At 44.5% G+C, this 26,900-nt stretch overlaps 1 protein-coding gene across 1 annotated transcript in view; it reads right to left on the bottom strand.

Moving 5' to 3' along the window:
* Window positions 1-689: 689 nt before the first annotated feature.
* The window catches only part of LOC111148507 (dicer 1, ribonuclease III), a 68,278-nt gene continuing 42,067 nt past the window's right edge, over window positions 690-26,900 (bottom strand). The window contains exons 12-29 of the mRNA XM_022505113.1: window positions 26,011-26,253; window positions 25,307-25,461; window positions 22,527-22,659; window positions 21,702-21,777; window positions 20,734-20,873; window positions 18,902-19,081; window positions 18,447-18,660; window positions 18,094-18,247; window positions 16,754-16,936; window positions 16,173-16,278; window positions 15,600-15,775; window positions 13,871-14,654; window positions 10,092-10,247; window positions 6,034-6,922; window positions 4,109-4,377; window positions 1,391-1,553; window positions 1,229-1,304; window positions 690-878 (exon numbers count right to left, since the gene is read on the bottom strand). Of these exons, the coding sequence (XP_022360821.1) occupies window positions 713-878; window positions 1,229-1,304; window positions 1,391-1,553; window positions 4,109-4,377; window positions 6,034-6,922; window positions 10,092-10,247; window positions 13,871-14,654; window positions 15,600-15,775; window positions 16,173-16,278; window positions 16,754-16,936; window positions 18,094-18,247; window positions 18,447-18,660; window positions 18,902-19,081; window positions 20,734-20,873; window positions 21,702-21,777; window positions 22,527-22,659; window positions 25,307-25,461; window positions 26,011-26,253 (4,263 nt within the window). The 3' untranslated portion in view covers window positions 690-712. The remainder of the gene's footprint in view (window positions 879-1,228; window positions 1,305-1,390; window positions 1,554-4,108; window positions 4,378-6,033; window positions 6,923-10,091; window positions 10,248-13,870; window positions 14,655-15,599; window positions 15,776-16,172; window positions 16,279-16,753; window positions 16,937-18,093; window positions 18,248-18,446; window positions 18,661-18,901; window positions 19,082-20,733; window positions 20,874-21,701; window positions 21,778-22,526; window positions 22,660-25,306; window positions 25,462-26,010; window positions 26,254-26,900) is intronic.

Genomic DNA, 26,900 nt, shown 5'->3' on the forward strand with positions numbered 1-26,900 from the left:
GCAAGAACCTTTTGTATGCAAGACTATGTCGCATGAGAAAACGAAGACCTGATTCACCAACATGCCAGCCAGCGTTCATTAAAAACCTGTCCCTTACTCTATCAAGTGCAATGGCGACCGGGAGACGTCCTCTTATGCAACAGAACTGGAAAGAAAAAACGGGGTGGGCACGCTTCTCCTCTCGCAAGGCGCACCCGTCTCCTGGGCGCAGCGGCCACGGCGGGACCGGCACCGGCGCCCACGCTGACCAGGGAAGGGCGCTCCCCGGAATCTAGGGGCTGTCTTAGCGGTAACCTCCTTGGCCTCCTAACGCTAAGCAGAGCAGACAGAAATGAAACTAAAACACTAAAACAAAACCCCAAAACAAAGCACAGCTAACTAACTGTCAACAGTTCTCGCGCACACTTGCTAATGTCCTCGTTAAAGCACTCTCGTGATTTAAACAAAGCAGAAGTGAGGAAAGAAGACAAGATTGTGTTTGCGCAAAAAACTAAAACTACAATTAGTTCCAAAATTTTTATACATATGTTAAATGTTTTATTCTGTAATCTATCTTGTTATCAAACAAACTTTAAATTCTGCCTTCGATTCATTCCCCTCACTATAGACTTGAAACCATCCTTCTCAATTTAAATAGTTAGCCCCTTAATTCTGCTTTTCGTGGTTTGTTTTTGTTTTTGTTTTTGTTTTTGTTTCGTTGTAAAAAGGGGTTTCAGCTGTTGGGAACCTGAGGTTGATTGGCTTTGAGGCTGCGTAGGGCTCTTCTTGCTGCTGCAGACTTGGCGATCCTGTAGCTCCGGCCGACGCCTTTAAACTTCCCCTTCCCCACCACTTCCACCGTGACTCTGACCTTGCCGTCATACGTCCTCTCAGCCGGGCTGTAAAAAAGCCAAACAGCTTGAATCCGAAGTCAGAAGTATTTATTATTATTGTCAATCAGGACGGAGCACGCGCTTGGAGGCAGAGGGCCGGCTACACGCTGCCGGCACACAAAGGAAACGCGCATTACACAGCGGCGTGGCCGCGGCAGACCGGCCGAGTCTCTTCTCTAACTCGGCCTTACTCTATCAAAGCAGAAGGGAAAGCCAATCCGACTACAAACGGAGAGTGCAGAGTGCATGCCCCAGTGTAAATATTTCTCAGAATCATTAGTTTATGGCATCTTTGACAACTCTTCCCCCTCTTGTTTTTAAGAAACTTAATTTCTTCCACGTGCGGTTTTGCTTACCTGAATTTGGCAGTTTCTGGTTCCATTTCAAGCAATTCTCGCACAGGGGAGCGGGGCACATTTGCAGAAAATTTTTCTGTAATCAAAAGAAAAGTCATGTGAATAATATCCTTATAGTTGTTTTTAATTATGACTGCTTCTTTCGAAGGGAGCAAACAGTACCTATCAGCGGCCGCATCATTGGGTAGTACACCTGCCACACCATCTCCAGGGACATCCCGCTATCCATGTAAATGGCACCAGCAAGCGACTCAAAAATGTCCCCCATGGCCTTTGGAACTTCGATGTCCTCCTCCTTCTCTTCATCCTCCTCAGACCTCCTAAGCTATTGACATAGAGAAAAGTGATTCGTAAGCAACAAGACCACCTTTTAAAGGCGTTCCACGGTGCTGGGTTTTTATTCTTGGCTGGGACTTTTATTAAACCCTTTAATAAGGGTAACAATACCTTATGGCCATCACCTACTACACTGTAATAGGTTCTTCACAAACATCTTATCCAAAAAAAAAATAAAATTTTTCTCCCAATTTCTCAAGGGATCAAAAAATGCCTTCCCCTGTTAGTATTATTACTCTGCGCTCAGCAAAGGGGAAAAAGTCCTTCCGAATGAAAACAAAAACCACACGAAATTAGAAATAGTTAATAAATGTATGAAAAAAATTTCAAATCCACTCGTAAGCAAAGAGGTGCATCTTAAAACAGTTCTACCCCCTAGCGGCCTGCAAGGACCAGGCTGAACACTACCACCTACGGCCAGACAAGGGCGCGCGCTGCTCTGCGAGTATAAACTGCGGCATTTCCCCAGGAAAATCCTGCCGGACAACAGGTTCCTCCGAGTTCCCTTTTTATGAAACCCCTTAACGCACACTGACTGTAGGGGAGTACCTGACACACAGGAGGTGTTCAAAATACAGTAATAATGTAATATATAATGTATATTGTATAGATGTATATAATGTAAATATAATATGTAAAATAATGTTATATATAATGTAATAATAAATAATGTAATGTAATATAAAACTTAGATATGTATCAAATGCCTTTTAAAAGTTCCCAATTCTTTGAAGCAACAATCCCACCTTTGGGAATTTATCTTAAGCATGTACTGAATATATTTACCATACCCATGTTTATTAAACAACGCAAATACCTAGCCACAAAGGACTATTTAAATACTTTCCATCATAGCCATATATTATTGATGAAAGTGCAGCCACTGAAAGTCAAAATGCCAGAGAATACAAAGAAAGTTGTCCTCAGAATATTAAGCGAAAAAAAAAAAACACATTATGGTATACTACGCATAATATAATTCTGTTTTATGGATACTTATTGTTTATATACATTAGCAATAAAACACTACAGAATGTTCATTTTGGTTTTATCCAAGGTAGTATATTTGCATAACTTTAATTTTCTTTTTGCTTATTTGTATTTTCTAAAATAAACACAAAGTACTTGTGGAAGAGAAAAAAAGAGAAAAGGGCATTGGGAGTTTTAAAAAAAATTTCTAAATGGATTGTTTAGCCACATAGAGCTCTATATAAAACACTTGTAATGCTGGTTACAAGGGAAAAAAAAGATGCTTCTTGTTCATATATCACAGTTTTGAGGTAGAAAGGAATTTTAAAACTTATCGAATTCTTTCCTTTCACGGATGAAAAAACTGAGACCCAGAGAGGTGGAGAGACTTGCTTAAGATTCAACAGTACGTCAGAAAAGCCAGACCACTGCCATTTCCAATCAGTTTCTGTAACTTCTAATACATATGTTTATATAAACTAAAGAAAGGAAAAGAATGAAGAAAAATTAACAGAACCAGCATGTCCGCTGTCATCAAAAGAGAACTTAAATCTAATTTCAGCTAATGCCTCAAATTCGAAGCTTAAACATTTCGGAAGAGTAAGAGCAGAAATAGCTGGAGTACATATGAGGCGGCTCTAACTCCTGGTCCCCGGCGAGCTGTCCTCCGACTCAGACCGTTAACCTTGGAGGAGGACACCCGGGGGGGGAAGTGGATCCCCCTTCGGCACACGCTCTGTCCTGCTTACAGGGAAGGACACCTTCCCTTGCAGCTCTGCCTCAAATTTCTCTCACAGCAAGTCAAGGAAAGGCACTAGTTCCCAGCCACCGTTTGGTGCAATTAAAAGAAATAAAGAAATAAAGAAATAAAGCAAAGTACAAATTAAACAAAGAGGAATTAAAACAGCCACCAGAATTAAGAATAAATTCTCTGACTCCTTATAAGACATCTACACAGGGAAGACAAGGCCATCAGAATGGGGAGAACAGGAGGGAGAGGGCTCTCCTGGGTACACAGGTATGCAGAGGGATGGCAGCGAAGGGTCAGAGGAGAGGGGAGAGATCTAAGGGAAATTCTTCACTACAAAACTTCAAAATAGCTCACAAACACATTAAAATTAGTTCCATCACCAAAGAACCTTTGGCTGAACTTACCACAGAAGCCTCTCAAATTCCAATGGTTAAACTTAGAAGGTTGGTTTTTAAATGAGATTTTCCTATTTTCAAGTAGAACAGAAAATACATTTGTGAGACTTACCTGAGATGGTACCAGCGACTGTTTTCTGACCCATTTCAACAGAAAGAAAGGCAGAATAAACCCCACGGAGCCCTCCCTGAGGTTCAAGAGCCACGGAGAGGGCGGGGGGCAGGCAGGGGCCCGCAGGACTTTTCCGGGGACTGACCAGGCACCAGGAAAGGAAAAGAGCCGACAGCCCCTGGCCCCCTCTCTCCCCTGGAAGGACCGCACGCACCACCGAGGGGGGCAGTCAAGTTCTTAAAGGGCCCACCTGGAGAGCCGGCCCGCGTCCCTACCCCTGCCCCAAAGCGGAGGAAAGCGACGGCGGCAGCACGCACCTCGGAGTCCATGCCCTGCATCTCGTTCTTCTCCAGCTGGAACTGCACGAAGTCGTCGATAACGTGGAAGAGCTCAGGGGAGACGGCTTTGAAGTACTTGTGGTAGTCGTACTTGACTGCCAGCGACGCGAAGATGGTGTTGTTGACCAGCGCGGACCGCAGGTCGGTCAGGACGCCCGGGGAGTGCTGCCGCGGGTCTTCGTAAAGGTGCTTGGTAATGAGGTAGTCCAGAATCGCATCTCCCAGGAACTCCAGGCGCTGGTAACAATCTGCGGGCAGCCCAGGGCGCAGGCGTCAGCGCGCGCCAACCCCACTCTTCGCACATGGTAACCCACCGTGAGGTCTGGCCCCAGAACCCCCCCCACCCCACCCCTAGAATGCCACCAGGCTTCGTTTTCGCCTGTATTCCTCAATGACAACCCATGTGACATGTCACACTTCCTGGAGCCTCTGGAAATTCAATTTGAATGGCAAATTAAGCCTATTTCTTATCTATGAATTGGGGTCATAAAAGCCTTCCATGGCCCAGAGGCTACTGCTCCTGCAGACAAGACACTGGCCAGGGGACCTCATGAGGTCAGGCCCTTCCCGCAGGCACAGTGCTGGCCAAGCGGGTGCTGGGTACTGCCGAAGCCGCAGCCTCGCTCATGCGCCGGCCGTCAGGGGCCTTCCGCTGCACGTGCACCCCACACTCTGCCCCCAATACACCCCGTGCACCCCGTGCACCCCGCCCCCGCCACTAGGGAGAGTGCACTGGGGCCACCATGCCTCGCCACTCCTGGGTCACAGCAGCCACCCGCCCAGTAAGTACCAGAAAACCCTCCTGCCCACATGAGCGAGACATGCTGACTGGACACCAACCACCGCCTGGGAAAGGAGAGCCGTGGCCTTGCGCAGACCTGGGCTAGCACAGGTCAGCTGGGCGGAAGGCGCCCCAAGCCACCAGCACCCCAGCTCCTCACCCAGCCAAGCAGAGCCCGTTCAGGCCAGGAGGCTGGGGCAGGGACAGCCAACGTGGGGCGTCCGGGACACCCAGAGCGCCGAGGCAGGGGCATCACTCAGCAGAGGGCAGGAAGGAGAAACAAAGGGAAGCAGGGCCAGGCCACCAGCGCTTCTAGCCCAGAGCCAGACCGGTCTTCACGTTTCGGTTTTACGCTTTTCTGACCATCTTAACCTTTCTTGTTTTCCTTACACACTCTATACTCTGCTTTGGTATTCTAGACTCGAGCACTTACTACTCTGATAGAGAAAACAATAACCAGGCTTTTCGTAAGCCGAAGCTGACTGCAGTCCAGGCGCCTCGTCTTCCTTCGCATCTGCCGCACCGGCCGCCGCTACGTCAAGCAGGAGAGACCCTGCAGGACCGCGCCTAGCGGAAGGCGGCCGCAGAGCTCAAGCCAAGGCACCCAAAACTCACCCCGAAGCTTCTTTGAGCCCACGCACCTTTAGATTTAAAATGACCTTACGAGAGGGGCCTTTTAGTTTGGGAAGAATGACAAAAGGATGTGGAAATACATCCAGAATATACGAAATCAAGAACCATAAACAGCGCTAAACAGGCATCAGAAAGTTGCCGGGGAAGGACAAAAATGGAAAAAGCACAACAAAGTAGGAAGGCCCCAATTTCTCTAAGCATGTAGCTCGTGAAATGACCTCCCTACGAGCAGGTCCGGGGGCCGCACTGGCAGTGATCGGCGGCGAGGAGCCGGACGTGCTCCCAGAGTTAGAGGGAAATAAAGCCGCCCTCGTTTTTCTCTTGCTCCCCCCCTCCACCGGCCATCTGAAGCACCAAGTCTGCACACGCACAGGCCAGAGCTCTCCCCCAAGCACGCACACACACGCGCGCACACACACAGGGCAGAAAGAGTGCAGTTAACCCAAGCTCGCAGCTCCCGAGCTGCGGAGTTTGGCCGGGGGCTCCTTACCCGTGATGGTGTTGTAGTGGTAGGAGGCGTGGGTAAAAGCCTGTAGAAGGTAAGCCTTATTCTTGAATCTGTAGTTGATTTTCTTTTCGAAATTTTCGAAACCGGATATGAGGTGACTCAGTGTTTTATCTGCATCGGGGTGATCAAACATGCATCTCGGGGGGATCTTCAAACACCCATACTCCAGGTCTCTCGACACCGAGGAGCGGGAGCCGGCCACAGAGGCAGGAGTGCGGCTCCCTGAAAGGTTCTTTTGTTGGCTGCTGGAATTCTCCCGAGGCGGGCCCACGGCCTTCTCCCGACCAGTCCTTCTAATCACCGGGAGCACCTTGAGCCCCAGCGAGCAGAGGAAAAGCTGAGCAGCGCGCTCGCCGCAGCTGGTTAAGTAGCAGCCCAGCAGGGCCTCCACGCAGTCCGCTATGCTCTTGTCCGCGATGCACTGCTCGGTGTGCAAGTCGTACGAAATGGACTGCTTCCCCGTGTCAACACCGCAGTTTTCTTCAGACGGATTCCAGAACCCCACCACAAAGTCGTCCTCTTCCACAGCTTTGCTAGGATCCAGATAGCACATTGCATCCCAAGAGCTATAGTCAAAATCCTCGAAATCTGATGAGAAGGGCATGCTACCCAAGGAGGCCTTTTTGGGTATTTTCCATTCGTATGCAGAATCAGTGGTTGAAAAAGGAGAGAGAGAGATTTTCTTTACAAAAGCTCCTGATCCCATTAGCATGTTATCTATAAATTTGATATGTTCCTGATCATACTCCAGGAAATCGTCTTCGTACTCCGCGTCCTCCTTCGGAGCCCTCCACATCAGATCCTCCTCCTCCTCGTCCTCCTCCTCGAAGTCCTCGTCCAGCTTGCCATTAGCCAGCATGCAGTCTTTTGTCTGCAACGAGGAGGAATGGGGAAGGAGGGAGACATAGCTGCTGTTTTTAAAAGGGTTTGAAACTCAATAAAAGCAAGGGTTATGGATAATTTCAAATGACAACCACAAATACTAAAAGGCAACTTTAAAATCATGGCCATTTGTTTTCAATTAACATAAAATAAGTTATTTAATCATATAAACAAAGTAAAACATGTTCTTTGTTCATTTTCTAAGTTATAAAATGACCTTTCTCTCATGTGAAGCCTTAAGTTAAGAATTTTTAAATATGGATATAAAGTTAAAATTAATGTCTACGAGGCAAAACTTCAGCTAAGAAGTCTTACTCCAGCAGACACACAGTAAAAGCACTCACATGCTAATCACAGAGGTCTTCGATTTTGCTGACAAAGTTTTAAAATGTTTCAAAAAGATTTTCAAATTAATAAAATTAAATTCCAGATCCAGAAAAAGCATTATCTGGGCAATAAAGAATATAAATACAAAAAAAGACAAATTACTTTAAAAATCTGTCGAATATTAAAAATAGCTAGCAATAGGGTTTCATGCTGAAGGTTTGTCCCCATTTCCACTTCAAATCAAAGTATATTTGCTACAATGTAGAACTAGATTGCTCTACTTGAAAACTAGTGATCACTGAACTAAATTACAAATCTGGGAAATTATGCTTTCCCCTCCACTGTGCTACAGTAATCAGAGGAACAGATTATAGCATAACTGACAAAAAAAGAAGAAAATTTAGACTAACATGAAACACAACAATCCAATTTCTGTCAGAAGATCTTTGCTAATTCCAATTTCTTTGGCAAAAGCTTATTTGTGAATGACAGCCTTAATAATGGGCTAGGATTCAGTAATGATGTAACTTTTCTGCAATGCTAAAAGATGCCAAATTTCTGTTGCGCAAGAAATAAAAGAAAAAAAAAACTTCATACTTTGGGGAGAAAAAGGCAGGAGGGTGTGCTTCAATTCTGATAGAGACAACTTTCCAGAGATTTCCTGACAAAAAAGTTTTCCAGCTTTGTCAAGTATTTTTAAAACACTGCAACATTTCATTTTAAGCCAGACCCAAAGGCATAGCGTATTTGTAAAGAAGAGCAGTGAACCCAGCCATGGTTACATAACCATGTACATGAGTTACCGTGTACATAAGTACATGTATGTACATAACCATGTACGTAAGTACAAAGTTACATAAAGGTAACTATGTACCTTTACGGGTTGGCTTGGTTCTTTTTTTTTTAAATGAAAAAATGTTTAGAAAACTTTTCCAAGAACATGAAAAGAGACTGCAGTGGCAGATCCCTAGGAACTATTTCCTGTTAAAAATCCTATACCTTCCCAGGGTAACATGAGATGTTTTGGACTACTGTTTGGTCCTTAACATTTAAAAAGGCAACTGGAATTTAAAAAAAAAAAAAAAAATCAGAGTGAATAAGTTTTTAATAATTAAAAAAAAAAATCCTTATATATCTTTAGTAAGATGCTACCATAGTGTAAAATTGGCAGTACAGACACACACATGCACAAAAAAACAGGTTTTATCACAAATAAGCTATGTGATCTTGGACAAAGTTCTTTAATGCCTCTGGGTTTCAGTTTCTCTATCTGCAAAATAGCGGGATTCTACCTCACTAAATGGTCTCAGAGAACACTTCAAGCGCCTAAAAAAAAAGGAAAAAAAAATACTGGCATAAAATTCTTTCCTCCTGTTCAAGCCCACTTTCAACCTGAGTTATTACCACTTGGGCATTCGTATGCAAAGTTTCTCTTAAACCTATCTGCTGAGGAGTGAGTCAAGCAGAACAGGAACGCGCAAGCCTTTGCTCCTTCCAGTATCATGTAAGGGCCTACTTCAGTAAGTATAAACTACCAAGTGAAAATATGAATGGTATGTTTAATGTATTCCCAAAACCAAAGTGCCAGGCCATCTGAAAAGGAAAATAAGAGATTTCTATTGTATTTTTTTAAGTTCTTTTTTAATCCAAAGGACTTGTCAATGTCACTTTTATGCTAATTTTTTTAAAAAGCCAATTACATTATGAAACTACAAGGTAGAATAATTACTACTGGAATGTTTTTCATAAATATGCAATATCTTCTCTAAAGTCCTCAAAATCTCTACACTTCCCTCTAAACTTCTACCTATTTCTAAGTTAATAGCAAATATAATTTTTCTAACCCGGCCTGCATTAATATATTCTCTTAATGCTCTTCTGAAGCAGTTCAATTTCTGTAAAACATCGAACACTGCATGAGTTAAAAATGTACTCCATAAAGGGGTAAAAATCCAAAATCGGGGCGCAGAGCAGCAGACCTGGGGAAACTTGAGACAGAGAACCAGCACAGGCATGTCAGGAAGAGGACACGAAAGCCTGTCTATTTAGAAAGCGTGACCTGTGAAAAGAAACCGTGTTCTCACTGTTGGCCTGAAGGAAAAATTAAGTAACAATGATCCAGTCTCTCACTGATGCAAAATAAATGTCCACAAAATGAAAGTGGCCTAGAGATCGCCTTTAGCTCTGGGAGTGGCGCTAGCGTTTCCCAGCCGCCCGGCTCCGGACAGACGGCTTTTCCAGCTCCAAGGGCCTCTGAGGTGCCCTCTGGTGGCCTTTCAGACAAGACAAAATGAAGACGCTGCACCTACTGTCTGGCCTTAAGCCACTGGTAAGATTTAAACTATTTCCAGAAAACTACAACCTTTATGATTTACTTTCTTTTCTTTTCTTTTAAAGTCACCGGAGAGGACCGAGTCCTAACCGAAAAAACCCTGACCTGGAAAGCAAGGCTTTACTGAAATTAATTATTTCACAGACTGAAGATCATGGTTCATTGAAAAGTCACTGAACAGAGCTAAGGACTGAGGGAGGATGAATTGTTTTATGTAATAATAAAATGAAATGTTACGGAGTTTTGCTTTTTTTTCCCGTTTTTGAGTCGCGACATCATTATACTTCTGCCTCTGAAAATGATGATATAACTGACCCCCATCAAAATTACAACACTGTTTCTAAATTCAATGAAGAGACCGTTTATTTAAAGGAATTGATTCAATATATCAAATACCTACTCCATTATAAATACACCATGGAAAGAGAACACAAAAATTAATAGCACAAAATTCTCCCGTTCACCGAAAGATAAATGCTTCCAGTTACCAAAAACTTACCATTTCATCTTTTTCCCATTTATCTGTGTTACTTTTGTCTTGGTTGACTACATAACCAGGAGGAAGCCAATTCACCGGGGGATCAAATATTGATACCACCATACGGCTGGGCAGTCCCTTCTTTTTTCCAAGACGATACAGATTACAGTTGCTGACCTTGAGCAGAAAAAATGTACAAGATACTTATCTGCAAATGACCACTGCTAAAATTTATACCAGGCAAATAAACATACTTTTAGCTAAACATTCTTCATATTACTACAACTGGTCGTCAATTATTCTCGATGGCAAATATTATATTCCCATATTTTCTATATCCTTCAGTGTAGTCAGATGAGAATCTGATTTTAGAATCAGATCAGAAAACACTGATATACAAATTCCTCATAAAGTCAGAACAAAGGGTGCATACAATTTAAAACTTCTGCAAACGCCACGTGATGACAGCAAACGCAAAGTACCACCTGGGACTGTGAGAACAGAAAACAACCCACGTAACAAGTCTAGATGTCCCAACATTCTCAATGAAATAAAGGGGGGGGATGCCACAAACTCTAGCTATAAAGTGGAAACTGGCACTGAAGAGAGCCAAGAGAATTTTACACTCCTAGACTCTAAGCCACAAATATCACTTTAATTGTAATGTTTTCTCAAATATCATTCCTTTGTTTTGGATGGCACTTCAAGACATTTTTGTTCACCCATTTTAAAAGAGCAAAAGGTATAGCTTCATTGCTTACCCTCTGGTCTGTTTTTCCTAAGGACTCCATGTCCTCTGTAGCTCAGTCAAATCGTACCTTCCCTATCCAGAACTATCTAGTAAAAACCTGGGAGCCAGGATCTAAAACTGTCGATCTCATTTGCATTTTCTATAAACTCGGTTCCTTTTTTTTTTTTTTTTTAGTATTTTATTTTTTATTTGATAGAGAGAGACACGGCGAGAAAGGGACCACAGCAGGGGGAGTGGGAGAGGGAGAAGCAGGCCTCCTGCTGAGCAGGGAGCCGATGTGGGGCTCGATCCCAGGACCCTGGGATCATGACCTGAGCCGAAGGCAGCCGCTTAAGGACTCAGCCACCCAGGCACTCCAACTCGGTTCCTTTTTATGGAAGTACTTCATGAGCCCCATTTCCGGGGAACTTGATACCACTGAACAGGCACCCGCCCCGGGAGGGGCACCTGGCCGGCCATCCCTGGGAGAATGGCGTCAGCAAGACCGAGGAGCAGGCCCTGCGGACAACACAGCTGGGAGGGGACAGGTGTCTGCACACGTCACCGCGTGCAGCATGCCGTCAGAAATGGAACAGCTCAGATCAACGCCAGCATCCCTGTGCCTACGACGAGACGGCATCGCGGATGGCAGGAGAGGATGAAGATGGCCATCACAGTCAAAGTCAGACGGCATGGGGGAGGGACGGGGGGGACGGGAAGAAAGAGCTCAGCGCTCCTGAGCTGCAACACCTCATGGGCAGAACCGGACAAGCGGCAGCGGGGAGAGCCCTGAGGGAGGAACAAAGTGGGGGTGTGCGTGCCTGGAGCCTGTACGCGGACCAGCTAGGGGCTCAGGCCTGGTCAGAACACAGGACGTGTCCGGGGCGTGAGCACGCGGAGAAGGCCGTCCTCCAAGACCAGGCTCAGGGAACAGCAGTGACTCCTACAGGACATAAGGAGTCAAGGCTTTGCCGGCAGATGAAACTTCTGAAATGTACACGAATTTCTTTCTTACGTCATAGAGGGCACTGCTGCTTCCTACTCATCCTCGGTCTCTGACCTTCCCTTCCTGCAACCATCTGGTGGGAATCTCATTCGCTCTGACAGCTTGGATGATCACTCTTACAAAGACTGTTCCCCCAAACCGGACCTCGGTCCCAAATTCCAAGTTATCCGAACATCTCACTGAATATCCCACTTCATGTTCCATGAGGTCTGAAAACCCCACACCTGACCCTTATTCGCACATTTGTGCCTCTGGGTCACCACGAGCACCGTCGTCACCCCCATTTCCCCAGCTTACACACAGCCACCCCAGCAGGTCTCTCTGCCCCTAATCACACCGACAGGCAGCGAGAAGGGTGGCGAAGAGTACCAGCTCTCGCCTCCATCACCTCCCCGACGCTCTGGTTAGGCAGGCGACCTTATACAAACTAATTAAACTCTCTAAACTAATAAACTTCCCCCTCTGCAAAATGGGGACACGTTATCTACCCCTCGGGGGTTCGCTGAGAAGCAAGGGCTGTAAATGCTGAGGCTAGTGTCTGGCGTCGCAGAGGGACTTCAGAGGTTGGGGAGACTGACGTGGGACGTAGGAGAGAATGACGGTGTAGAGCGAGGTCTCTAAAGCCAGACCGTCTGGGCTGGTAGTGCCAGGTGACCTCGGGCAAGTTGACGTCTCCTGTGCCAGTACCCTCATCTGTGAGCCAGGACTACTGTAAGTATATGCAATTGTAAGTAAGATTACAAACTAAATGAGAGCATACAGAACTAAATTAGGCGATTAATGTACGTGAGGTGGTGAGAGTGCTGTCTGCCTAAAGGAAGCACTTAGCTGAGCTACAATTCCTCTTCCACCGAACTCCTACTCACCTCGGCCCTCTCCTCTCTGCCACAGCTCTGGACTATCCCATTTTCCACTGGCTTAGACGTCTTCGAAGGCCCAACGGATTGCTCAGCTCGGTTTGGTTTTGCTTTTCCACTCAGGCTGCACGCTGCTTCCAGAGCCATCCTCTACAGCTACCAGCTCGTGGTCATGAAGAGTCCCTTAGGGGGTGCCTGGCTGGCTCAGGTTGTGATCTCAGGGTCGTGAGATCGAGCCCTGCACTGGGCTTAGCACTGGGAGGAAGCCTGCTGGGCATTCTCTCCCACCCTCCCCCCATCTCTCTCTCTCTCTCTAATAAAAGAAAAAAGTCCCTGGTGCAACATTCAACATGAGTGCAAACTCCTTCGCCCAGCACTAAAGATCGTCCCCAGCAGAGCATCGCCTGCCTGCCTTCTTAGTCTCGTCTCAGGCGCTTCCAGTCTACTCCCTGAGGGCTGACACGCTCTGCCGGTCCTTCACTGTGCTCACACACCACGAGCGCACCTCTTCCATTCCCGCCTTCTGATCACAAGTGACAGTCCTTCCTTCTGGGAGTTTAGGGCAATTAAGCAGCTTTAGAAGCTATTTGTCAAGCAGGTACACGGGAACCTGTGCCACCTCTCTCTGCATCGGGTGAGCATTCTAACTTTGTGGCGCGTCCTCCTTAAACCTGAACCCGTGCTGGTTTCGGAACACACCCTTCCTCCGGGCTCTCCGGCCGCATGGCCTTGACCGCGTAGAGTCACCGAGCTAGGGGAGGGCGACTCTTTCCCTTCCTCATGCTCCAAAACCTTGAAGATGGGCTCCTCCACGCAAGACCTGTGTTTTATCCACACCTGTATGCCCCGTGAGCTGAGACGGCACTGTCCCGAGTAAATGGTGAACTGGATGAAATTAAACACGAGCTGCCTGAGTGACCATGCCACGCATCTCCTTACGCCCCGCTCAGAATCCAGGCACCACACACATTCTCCCAAACCGTCCTGGTGAAACTGGATTCCTACAAGTAAGCCACACGCAGATCAGCTAATGCCCACCCAAAACCCAAATGCTGCAGCAGTGAAAACCAGATCGCAGTCAAGCCCTGGGTGGGTGCATCAAAAGCCCTGCACAATCCCTCATCCTCCAGAACCACCCGACACCCGGAGCCACTCGTAGGCAGCTGACCAGTTGCTCGAACTGTCCCAGATAAAAACAGCCTCTTACCTTTTTGCTTCTCATGTATGAAAGGCGGCCCTCATGAGCATCAGGGTAAGTGCAAAAGAGATACGTGGTGATGGCGTGCTTTAAAAAGGAGTCACCGAGCATTTCAAGCCGCTCCAGGTTAAATCCATCACTAGCATTGGAAAGGGTCAAAGCCTGCAGAATAAGTCCAGGATTGGGGCCAAGAGTCCTCGAGGAGTACCCAGGACACGGGCTCTGCTCAGAGCCCGTCCTGTCCTTGAGCGCTCGAACAGCTTCGGTAGTACCAGGCATCGCGGCCGTCGTGGGACTTCCATCTGAGGTAGATTTGTGAGCATTTCCATCAAGGTATTTATTACTCAGTAGAGTACATTCATCGCTGGGCTTGGGCTGGTTCTCGTAATTGTATAAATTCTGAATGGGATATGAGGTAGTTGGTTGTACAGGTATTTCCTGCTTGTAGTAATTCAGCTGATTTCCTTGGCAAAAGTCTCTGTTAGCTAAATCATAACTGCCGTTGGCAAGATTTTTATTGTAAGAAAGACCATTAATTGCTGTAAGATCTGTTGAAACTTCAATTTGGAGCTTACCAGGTGACTCACTGAATACCGTCCTGCAGTTCACAGACATTTGGTCATGATTTTCTAGAGAGGAGGTTCTATTAGCACCTTGACGTGCAGCATTTTCAGGGACTACAATTGTGCTGTGCTTACAGTAATTATCACTTTCAGCTGAAGAGGAGTTAGCAATTGAGATGAAAGATTTGCTGTCAATAGATTTTTTCCACCCGAAGTCTAGGTTAGGGTATCTGCAAAGACATTTTTACGACTCCGTCAGATCCTTCAGAAGGGCTAGGCTTAGAGCGAGAACAATGTGAAGATGACAAATATATCAAGTAAAGATCGCTAGAAATCAGCTCCACTTCAAAAGAGAACCAAGTCTCCAAGGCAGACACCAGAAGTCCCGGACTTCTGCGGTGCCCATCAGGGAGGGGGACGGGGCTCGCCGGGCTGCTTCCATCCGCTGCCCTTCGGCAAGCGCGGTGCGGTGCGGTGCTCGGGCTCGGGCCTGGAGCCCCTGTGAGGGCTGGAATCCCAGGCCCTCCAGCTAACCAGATGCTCATTTCCAGAACGCCTCTCTGTGCCCTGGCTTCCCGCACTTGGAAGAGGGGCTAACAACCCCTACCTCCTAGGTTGTCCTAAGTGATTAAGTGACCTCGTAAAGGCTCCGGCATTTAAACCAGCGTAGGACACTGTACTAAGTATTCGACAAACGCAGTTGTGACTTGTACTAGTCTATTTTCACGTTCCTTAATCCCTAGAACCATCTTGGTCTTGACTACTGGATAACCCGAATTAATCAGAGTGGGTAAGCCAGGACTTTCCTGATGATGCAGCCACTTTCCTAGCGGGAAGAAAGTGAAAAAGACAAAGAACATATTGAGGCAAGTGCCATTTAATATATGTTTATAAAAGAGGAAGCAGCCCTAAAAGATCAATGTGGTTACAAAGAACTGCTTCCGTTTTCACTCTGACTGGCATGCCTGGAGGAGGAGGGACGCGCTCCCCTTCTGCGACTTTACAAGGACACAGGAGTCAAAGGATGTGTTTATTGCACGTATGAGACATCCATGCTTTTCTTCTTAACCTTTTAAGAATTATTTTATATAAAATTAAAACTTGAACTGAATTCAGTTCTTTTGCAAATAGGATTTCATGACCCACGTTCTTGCCGGCTGCCAACACAGGCGTACCTAAAATCCACGGGAAGTGATCGGACTCCCACGCCAGCATCGCTGGCCGTCTGGGCTCTAAGCTCCTCTGCGGTCAAAAGGCAGTGAAGGCGATAGAGTATACTAGGGAGACAGACTGCTTTTCTCCACAGTGACGCTGGAATCGGATGGATAGCACAGAGCTCTGGAACCAGTATCTTTGAATAAGGAAAAATGTGGGTAAATATAAAGCAAACACACAAAAGAATAAAAGATTAAACTTAAGGCCATTTTCACTAACAGATAAAGACAAAAATCATAAACACTAGTAAAAATTTAACCTTTAAAAATAATCCTTTAAGACCAAATGGGATTTATCCTAGGATTTACAAGGACGAAATGGATCAATGAACCAAGTATAAAAGCAAACCTCTCACACTTCTACCAGAAAGACATTCAAATACAAGTTAACACATAGTATTACCTAAAACATAACAAAACGTAAGGGCTGGGAAACTTCCAAAAAATTCATATGTCACTCAGTTCACTTGATAATATAAAAGCCAAACTTATCCTTCAACATATTAAATTATCGAGTAACAATGAGCACATTACCTGTTTATTCTGCAGACTTTCCCACTTGGCTTTTCTCTTTTCAGCACTGCTCAGAGGAAGAGCTTTCCCCTTCTGATTCAAATGGCGTGGTGTCAAAAGATTAAGTCTGTAAGAATTTCAAAATATTTTATCAAACAAAAATAAAAGGGGCGCCTGGGTGGCTGAGTCGGTTAAGCGTCTGCCTTCGGCTCAGGTCATGATCCCAGGGCCCTGGGATCGAGCCCCATATCGGGCTCCCTGCTTGGCAGGAAGCCTGCTTCTTCTCCCACTCCCCCTGCTTGTGTTCCCTCAATCACTGTCTCTCTCTCTCTCTGTCAAATAAATAAGTAAAATCTTAAAAAATAATAATAATCAATCAATCAATAAAATACAAGCAAGTCCCTGCTTCACAGTGGTTCCGCCCCTTCAGTGTGCAGACTCCGGACCCCACCCTGGGCAGTCTTGCATGCGAAGGGTCAGTCTCCCGATTTGAGAGAGTCTGCAGGTGGGGCTGTGGGGACAGCGAACCTGTACATCTGTCTACTGACCTCTGCAAATAATGCCTCGCACGAGATTTCAGATGTCCTTTCTGAAACCCCTACCTTGAAGATGTGTGGTCTACATCCAGCAGTGGCTGGTTGAGATTGGTCAGGTCAAGGTTGTACTTTGTTTTATAATATTCTGCGAAAGTTTCATACTCGGGGGAAGGAAATTTACTCAGTGGGGTAAGATCAGTGTACACATCAGCTACATAAAATCGATGAGGCTGATCAAAATTACGGTATCTACAAAAGAAAAACAATACACTTAGAGACAACTATTCTCAACAAATGTTTTTCTTATGAAAATGCAAATTATGAGTAAATTCAAAGGCTAAAAATAAATAACTGAAAATTTCAATTCTAAACATTTCAAGTGGGTGTAAGACATTTATAGTAAGTGAATACGGATTCTCTACTCTATTAACCACGTTCTAAATATCTGTGCTTCGCCAACACATTAATGCTAAACAGCACCTTTAAATCTCTATTCATTTCACCACTATGCACAGGGTAGAAAACTGTCAATGCCCCACCAACTGAGCAGGCACCCTGCATTACTAATATGCTACACGTGAAAGGCACCAGCCGCACACACACACTGAGACCCCACTTCCGGTGTTCATAGTTTGATGATAGCTAACATTTAAAATACGGCTTTAGGGGCGCCTGGGTGGCTCAGTGGGTTAAAGCCTCTGCCTTCGGCTCGGGTCATGATCCCAGGGTCCTGGGATCGAGCCCCACATCGGGCTCTCTGCTCCGCGGGGAGCCTGCTTCCTCCTCTCTCTCTCTCTGCCTGCCTCTCTGCCTACTTGTGATCTCTGTCTGTCAAATAAATAAATAAAATCTTTAAAAAAAAAAATAAATAAATAAAATAAAATAAAATAAAATACGGCTTTAACAAAGAAGAAAAAACATCAAAGAAAGACTAAATTACAGCCAGCACTCTAATTATAAAAAGTTCCTGTATTTAAATTTATTGCTCAAAAAGTCTATTCCCTTAATTTTTACAAAATAAGAAAAAAACTATTCTGACTTACTACTTCATTGCACTTAATACCATCCATTATTCTTTATAAAAAGTTTAGGAAGCTATTATTTATAATGAAATCGTTTAAGACTTTGGGGATTAAGAGGATGAAGATTTTCAAAAAGTCTTTCGACATCACTTAGATGGTCCGAACTTTCCCAAGGTAAAACCCTTCCCTCCGCCAACGGTGCTCCTTCCAGGTGTTGTTTCGTACAAAAGGAGGTCAACCAGGGAGGACAGGCCCACCAGGAAGAGACACCTAAACTTCCTACTAGTGACCTCAATGCTAGAGCCCAGTGATGTTTCCACGCGAACAAGTGAATCTCCTGAAATGAAATACCACCACCCCTTTGCTTTCCTCTTAAACACCCACCTTGGAATGATAACTGCATCCTGGTAATCTTCTAATTTAAAAACAAAGGGTGTTTCTTTTGAATACTTTGTACTGGGAATGCCTATGCGAGCTTCAGACTTCTCAATATCTTCCATGAATTTAAAGTCAATGTCCAAAGTGCTGGAGTCATTCACTTAGGGAAGGAAAAGACTAGCTTGTTAAAATGTACTACAGAGAAGATTCTTACTTACGCCCTCTATTCATGGATGTGCCTAAGGCAGACCTGTCTCTTATAAGAGAGTTCTCTGGCATCTGACAATGAACTAATGGTAAGCAGACTCCCCTTTCTGAGCTAGTCTCAGCGAACACTTCAGAGTCCGAGCCCGGCTTACCAACATTAAGAGGTAGAACACAGTATGCCGAATCAGCGTCTGTGGGTTTAAATTCTAGTGCAGGTTTTTCAAGCCGAAGAATATGTGAGAATATATACTGGTGAAGTCTTGTAATCAACTCAAGCATTTGTAGAGACAACGTGAAGCCAGACTTCTTCAGCTCAATGGATATGGTCACCTCTCCAGAGCGCGTGTACACAGGAAAGTGCGGGATCTTAGCAAAAACAAAACAGAGCATCCCCAAAAGTTAACAGGTATTTTATCCCGTTATAAATATTTAACCTCGAAGGAGGAATGACACTTTCAATCTAGGAAACAGAAGGGATACCTTGACTTTAAAATACTAAGCATTCTGAGGTAACAAAAGGTAGTTACTCGTAAATAGCTGTTCCCTTCTTTTAAAACAGAACAAAATCAAAAAGGTATTTTTATGGGAGTCATAAGGAGCTGACTACCTGAGGTATGGGTTTGGCTGTCAGTATTCCAAAGCATCTGGTGGTATCTTCAGGGGGATAGAGCTTCCGCCTTCTGAAGTTGAGTTCATCGGGCAAGGGCGTCGTCAGAACCATTCCTATCACGTACAGGTAACAGGGCTGATCGGGTTTGGGATAGCTATCCCTCAGACATTCTGGAATCTAGAATCGGAAAGAAAACCTAAGCATCAAGATCACATGTAACAGCCTCTTTTCCAGATACTGGCAAGAAAACAAATTTCTTCCTAGCTTCACTAAAAGCTGATGAGAAAAAGGTAAGAAAATACACAGGGAGGGAGCCCTTCTCACCTCGGGCCGCAAGGTGGCCAGGGGGTCACCTACCTCATTATGCACTGTTGACTAGATAACGAATACCAAATTATATAAAACAATCAAATCCCGCAGGGTCTCGTCTTAGAAACATTATTCATTTGAATTATTTCTTTTGATTAGAGAATTCTTTTTCTTCCTTGGGATTTTTAGGCTCTTAACACTGTAGAGTATCAGAAACAAATGCAAAATTTAAAAGTCCTACATGATTATACAAAGATAACCTTGATTAACTTCTGATATACTGAGCGTCCTCCCAACTTTTTCCTATGTGTAAATGCAGATAAACAGATCCACTAGTGTTTTTCTGTTACCTACGGAACGGCACAATAAAGACTGCCATCACCTGACCTTTCTCTCCAGTTACTACAAAGAGAGTATCTTCCCTATCTATATCATTTTTAATGGCTATCTAATTATACGAGTAAACTATAATTTAATGAATCTGAGACTGTTTCTTAACTTTTAATACTCGTACAACCCCACGCAAGGGAGTCGTGCGGTTTCTGAGGCTCAGGGACGTTAAGGGTTGCATGTGTAGTTAGAAGGCACAGAAACACCGCCGAGGAAACGGTTACAGTGACAGAATATCAGAGAATCCAGACCGTATTTGTAATTAAAACACTTTATTATTAATGATGATGTGCACCACATGAAACAAGTCCAGTGGTCTTTGGAGTAAATGTTAGAGTGGGAAGGCTGGGAAACAAGCATTTCAGGGAACAGGTCACATTCTTCATTTTTAAAAGAATGACGTGATTCTGAATCTTGAAAATGCTCAAGTGAAAACTTTTTTAGAAGTAGCAACTCAACGCAATTGCAAAAATAAAACAAAAGAACCACACTTTTAGGCTAAGATTTTTGCTTTTGTTTGCAATTCTTATGGGGAAGAAATACTAGCAGATATTTTTAAAATAAGTCCTTCAATCCAGCATGGCTGTAACTAGAAGTCCGACTCTGGGACGTCACAGTGTATGAACCCCACCAGGAAGCCACAGAGGGAGGCAGACGCAGCAGGCCACAGCCTAGCTCCTGACAAACCCTCGCGGTCACCACGCTCATCCTAGCCGGGCTCCCCACACGTGGAGCGGGCACCCTTTCACGTGCCTATTTTATCCTGCAAATCCCCTTCTTTCTCAGCCCCAAACATAAGTAAAGCAAAAATCTTACCACTAAAGTGAATGAAAGAAAAAATATCTCTAAAAGAAACAGACTCATTCTGGGTAGAATCTGACAAATGAGTCCACACTCCTTTTGAGAAGAAAAACGAAAGCAATGTCCTAAGTGGGCATGTGGCCACAGCGCAGATGGGAAGGAGGGGCTGACTGATCTGAGAGAAGCTGTCAGGGGAGGAAGTGAGCAGAGATCCCAAGTGGTCCAAATTACAAGGTCAGGGAAGGCAAGCAGAGGAATGTCGATCTGATGTGGCAGGAAATAAAAAGTCAGAAAGGCTAGATTTGTATTCGGTTCTAACCAATACTAACTGCTTTAGGGTAGCACTGTCTTCGTTTTGTGGAACCTGGTCTTCCTGGAACACTGGTCTCTTCTTCATCATGTAAATCAAGCTCTTCCTCATATTTAACAGTTTCTTTCCCAACTGGCATCAAATGGTCATCCAGTTCACCTAAGAAATGTAAAGACAATGAACATGAACAATCCAGATGTTGCCTCTCTACGAAAGAATCCAGAGCAGTAGTATTAGAAAGCAACTAGAAAGGTAACGAAATCTAAAGCATCTGTACTTTTCGTGACACAAATTGATCGGACGTGACGTGTCAGACGGTCTACTTAGGCGTTCATATATTCAGTGAGCAAGGCCTCGAGTTCTAAGAGGCAAACATCGCATCTACACACAGCACAGCACAGGGAGCGGAGTGTAGGGTACAGGGCCAGCACTCTGTGCCAACGGAGGCGGGGCGGGGTGGGGGGAGCTGCACATCTGGTGAGCAGAGCAGCCCATGGAGACTCGTGCAATCCCTGAGCGGGACACCTGGAGCCAATGTACATTGCGTGTCAACACTAGTTCAATAATACTGAAACAAAAATAGCACATAGCCACTGTTTCACAAAGTCTATGGAAAATGAGGCTTCCCATTAAAAAAAAAAAAAAAAAAAGAGGAATCTGCAAACTAATTTGAGAGACTGACCCACTGAAACCCAAGTGTCCATGATTCAGCAGTGACAAGAAGACTTCTCTGTATTGACAAGGGGTCAGGAAGGGGAGCAAATACAGCGCAGCCATCTGCAGCGAGCTATGGCCATCAGGAAGCCGGCCCATCAGAGGACCTTCAGGTGACATCAGATATCCACCCATCTTCACCACCGCCCAGTGAGAGCGACAAGGTCAGAATGCTACAAAATCCTCAGAGAACGATCAAGTCCTTGGCATGCTTTTGTCTGACAATGTTTCCAACTTTATTCTTATGTGCGTGTGCTTTTCAAACGCTCTTACCAATTTTGTGCAGTTTTTCACAGCAGATGAGAGCTACAACTCTTTCGGCCAATCGGATACAGCTCATTGGTGGACCCTGAAAGTAACAAACAACATTTCCACTGTACATGCGCGTAGCCATCTATCATTAACACATAAAACTTCTATGAAACCAGAATCTTTAAAGCCAAACTTTTTATGAGAGCAAAGTGGTTTATTTTGAAAAATGCCAGCAAGTTTGTCAAAATCCTAATCTCCAGAGTTGAAACAGCCATTTTTAAAAGTCCTGCCCAGTAAAACCTAGATAAGTTATAATGAAGATGTGACGATTTTAATGTATTTACATTTCAGTAAGATTTTAATGTAGCTTATTTTCACTAACCTACAAATAAGAAAAAAAAAAAACAAAGATATATCAAAACATGGCTGTACCATACACGTTAACAGCACTGACAAATTTTCATGTGCGACAGAAATTAGTCACCTCGGGATATCTGGAAATCAGTACTGGGACCAAGGATGGCAGTCACGCAAAGGCAGATTTTTGAGTGAACAACAAAACGGCTAGAGAAGCCCAAATATATCTAATACATTCTGTCCCTCAAGTGTCTAAGCCACAGCTGAATGTTGGTATTGGTAAGATCCTAGAGGGGACTTCTGGTTATCTACTCGGACAGTCTACTGAAGGTCTGGACATGTCGCTGATCACAAGAGACTTACAAACCTATGCTTAAGAACAGATTTAAAGCTAAATTTCCCTGTAACTTGCGCTGGCGTAGAGAAGCTGAAAAACAATCCATTAATGACATACTTGAAAAGCACAATCATTTCTTTTTCTAAACTTACAACAATGGAGGCTCGGAGAGGTGAGTTAATTGGCAGATAAAGAGTTGAATAAAATGTACCATCAGGCAACTCTCGGGTTCTACATTTAGGAGCTAGATGAGTGAACGGGTCACTTGGTAATCTAGCACAGTATCTGTGAAGAAAAAGAAATGCTGATGCTAAATCTACACCTGGGAAACGGAGGAAAAACTCTGTATCGACATTCACAGCCTCAAGTTTGATTTTGCACGTCCCTCTTCCCCGCTACCGGATTGGCATTTATACGTGAAGCTTGGGCTCCACCGCTCTGAACGTGGAATAAGATGGAACAGTGCTGTCCAACAGAATCCTCGGCAGTGGTGTTCTGTGTCTACACTGTCCAACGGGCCAGCCACTGAGCACCTGACATGTGGTGAGGCAGCTAGGAAACTAATTTTTAAATTTTATTTAATTTTAATTAAAATTACAACTTGAATTTCAATAGATATATGTCCAATGAAACCACAGAGTACAGAAAATACTGTTCAGAATCCACTGAAAGAGAACAGGCTGCTAGTCTTTGTTCCTTAATATCGGATACGCACCACAAACTCTCAGGGCCTGTGCAAGGAAAGCGTCAGAAGAGGCTGGAAGGACAGCCCAGTATTGACACAACGGAAGGCAGCAGAACAAGAAGACCACCCTCGCTGCCCACCACTCCCCCACAGCAGCAGCAGGCGAGTGTTACAGGGCAGGGAGCTAGCTAGCTCCAAGGGTGCTGAGACTGAGCAAGGAAGGTGCTGGGACAGGAAGGTAATTGATGGGGGCAGGACATGTACATGGAAGGCACTGGAATGAGCAGCCCCCCCGTAAGGTCACAGCCTGTGCAGTAAGGGCACCCAAACACAGTAGCAGCCCTGCAGAGTAGGACACTGGCTGGATTCGGGGAGATTGGACATAAAAGTAACAATTCTGAGGACAACGGGAGTCCAATCCCTTACTACCGAAGAAGTCAGAAATAAAGATGGAAGAGAGGAAAGCTAGAGTGAACCCTGTGGTGCGACAGGAAAAGTGAAGGGAACAACACATAGGTAGTCAGACAGAGAATAACTGCGCACATGAATACACGCGCGCGCACGCACGCACACACACACACACACACACACAATCACACAAATGTCGCTTCTAGCTCGAAGGAGCCGGGCAGCAGCAACACTCCAGGGGCAATAAGCATGCCCAGCGCTGAGCGCCCAGATTCTGGTCTCTAAACACCAGTCGGCTGCCACTGAAAGAAACCAGAACCTTTTGGAGAAATAGCCAGTATTGGGTGGGCAGGGAAAATAGAAGTTGAGGCTAAGAATCTTAGCACACCATAAAATAGGGAAGTAATAAAGAACAATGGTGACGTAAAAAGACTCGTTTGAAGGGACTCCCACTGGCCAAATGTGAGATCATTTTAACATCAAAATAAATAATAAAAGACAGTAACCAAACTATAACCCATTGAATAAAACAGAACTCCTTCAGCTCCTATTAGATTAAAAAAACAAAGGGAATAACTAAGTGGAGAAAAGAGAAAGCTGTTCGTTTCAGCAGAATGCCAACGAACAAAGAATAACAGAATTAGAAGATCACCGTTTTGCAGACGCCACAGCAATAATCAACTCAGGTGAGAAATATCAATGCATACTTAAGCTAATGGGTGAAACTTGGAAGAGGAATAAATTTTATACTGTCTCAAACTATCTCCCCAAGAAATATGCACTGGTTATGAATGGAGCAAAGGCAACTTTACAGCGGAGAAAGCTGGCAGGCCTTTCCTAAGTGATCAGAGCCACCCCCACGAGTAAGAGCTCCAAGTGACATCGAGTGCACCTGGGAGGACAGGATGAGAAGAACAAAGCATCACTTTTGTGACATGCGGGCCCCAGGGCACACCCTGGGGCTAATTATCAGAAAATATCAGATAAAGCCAAACCAAGAGACAGACTACAAAATGACTGGCCTATAATCTTTAAAAGATGCAAGGTCATTCAGGTCAGGGAAAGACAAGAATGGTTCCAGGTTGAAGGAGACTAGAGAGATGAGAAAAACTCATACAGCCCTTGATCCTGGCTTGGATCCTTCCACCACAAAAAGGCATTCGCATGAAACTTCAGGTTCAGGGGTAAATGGGAGCTCCCGGCAAACTTCAGGTTCAGGGGTAAATGGGAGCTCCCAGCAGTATTCCTGCAGCACTTTAAAGCTTGCAATTGTTTCAAAGTAAAAAGTTAAATAGAAAATCTCATGTCAGTTGCTCCTTTATTTTGCCTCCACACAATACTTATCCTGATACATAATCTAGGTATGTATCTGCTTTTCTCAGTTCTTGGAAATGTTTATTACCAATTCAGGACAAAGTAAATTAGAACATTTTAATAAATTAAACGAGTTAATTTATCATAATCTTATATCCTAGCCAATGGAAAATTCAACATCCCTTAACACTCATGGCACAAAACAACAGATTTCAGAACAAAAAAATTAGCAAGCACTAGAAAATTAAGTAAAATCTAATTGAAATTAAGCATGCCTTCGTTAAGTCAGCCTTGTCCACAAAAACTAAACATTTATCACTGCACAATACTGTTTTTGCCTTCTGATCAAAAAGTAGAATGAATGGAAAAAAGCAACTTCTTTTCTTTCTCTCAACAAAATAGTACGAGTCATAAACAGAAAGACTGGTGAATATTCGCAAAAGGTAAACACTGTAATACTCACAGGTTTAGACTTAAATCCTGCAATACTCCTAGGTTTTCCATGCAAATGGTTTCATATCCTACCTATTGATGTGTCCAATAGCCGTGTTGATTGTGACTCGTGGACCACCATCATCAGGCCTCAACACGTATGGTGGGAACACATCATCATCATCTACAACAGGTTCAATGTCAGTCTCTCCAGTGTCAACTGACTTGGAACACTTGTTTCTCAAGATCTGAATATTGTAGAAACAGATATTATGATGAGAATGAGTATTCTCTTTGCCTTATGTCAGGAGTCTGCCTCTGTACCTACAGAAAAAGCTTCCCTGACACAACAGCTCTCTCTCCTAAAAACACTTCAATACTCAAAAGTCACCCGATGCAGAAACTCCCTCCCTAAGTAGTCCCCCCAGGTTCAATCACGTGAAGACACTTGCTATATGCGCACACGGTCTGCACAGTATTGTACCTACACGCACACCTGTGTGCACACACATACACACAGATGGGGGCTGTCATCATGCTCCAGTCACTCCACAACTCCATCACTCGACTGACTACACCGTCCACACTAACGGGACACTCTCAGGCCTCTTCCCCCATAATCCATCGACCATTTTCACTGTGAGCTTTGAAACACTTTCTGGAATTACTTGACTTTCTCATAATGTACACACTGCACACCCCTGCTGAGACTACTCTCTATAGATAAAGCTGTTTTTATCTATTTCCTGGCACATAAAAAATAACTCAGAGATATTCTATTGACTTTCGGATCTTACCTTTTCAATAGCTTTGTATGTTTTCAGGTCTTCTTCAAAACTTTTTATTTTGTCTGTATCCGCTAACATTATATAATTGGAGATTGGTGCCCTTGCTCTTCCTTTAGATTGAACATAGGATCGATACTCTGTGGGCAAATCAAATCGAACCACCAAGTTGCACTTTGGTATATCAACACCCTCTTCCACAATACTTGTTGCAATGAGGAGGTTGGTCTCATGTGCTCGAAATTTCCTAAGGACCTGGAAAAAGTCCACCAAGAAAAGCAATTCTAAGAAATTTCCAAAGCAACGCTATAGTAAAAATAAGTGACAACTGTTAGGTTTTTTTTTAAGATTTTATTTATTTACCTGTCAGAAATAGAGAGCATGAACAGGGACAGCGGCAAGCAGAGAAAGAAGCAGACTTCCCGCTGAGCAGGGAGCCTGATGGCGGACTTGATCCCAGGCCCCTGGAATCATGACCTGAGCTGAAGGCAGACGCCTAACCGACTGAGCCACCCAGGCGCCCCACGGCTGTCATTTCTGACACATACTCTGGGTACACTAAATCTTTTGGTCCAGGCTAAGGAAGATGACGACACCACACAAAACTCAAGATGCATGAACACATGGGCAAAGAGACTCTTCTCTGATTTAATGACAGTTTTCAACTGAATAGGACTTGAAAAATCAAAGTGACTTTCTACCATACAGAAGTACATACAAATCACAGAAAGCCTTCGGGTTGAAGAGGTTGGCTTGTTCAAGGGCCACAGGAGATCTAACCAACAAAGTGACCAAATGAATCCACTTCTGGAGTCCTGTTGACACTCTGACCCTCTGTGGTAGTGTCTTATGTCTGTGAGACTATGCCAAGAGCTTCTGACCGCCAAAGAGGTCAGAACCCT

Source organism: Enhydra lutris, unplaced genomic scaffold, assembly GCF_002288905.1.
Source record: "Enhydra lutris kenyoni isolate GAN:26980312 unplaced genomic scaffold, ASM228890v2 scaffoldscaffold20, whole genome shotgun sequence".
Taxonomy (NCBI): Eukaryota; Metazoa; Chordata; class Mammalia; order Carnivora; family Mustelidae; genus Enhydra; species Enhydra lutris.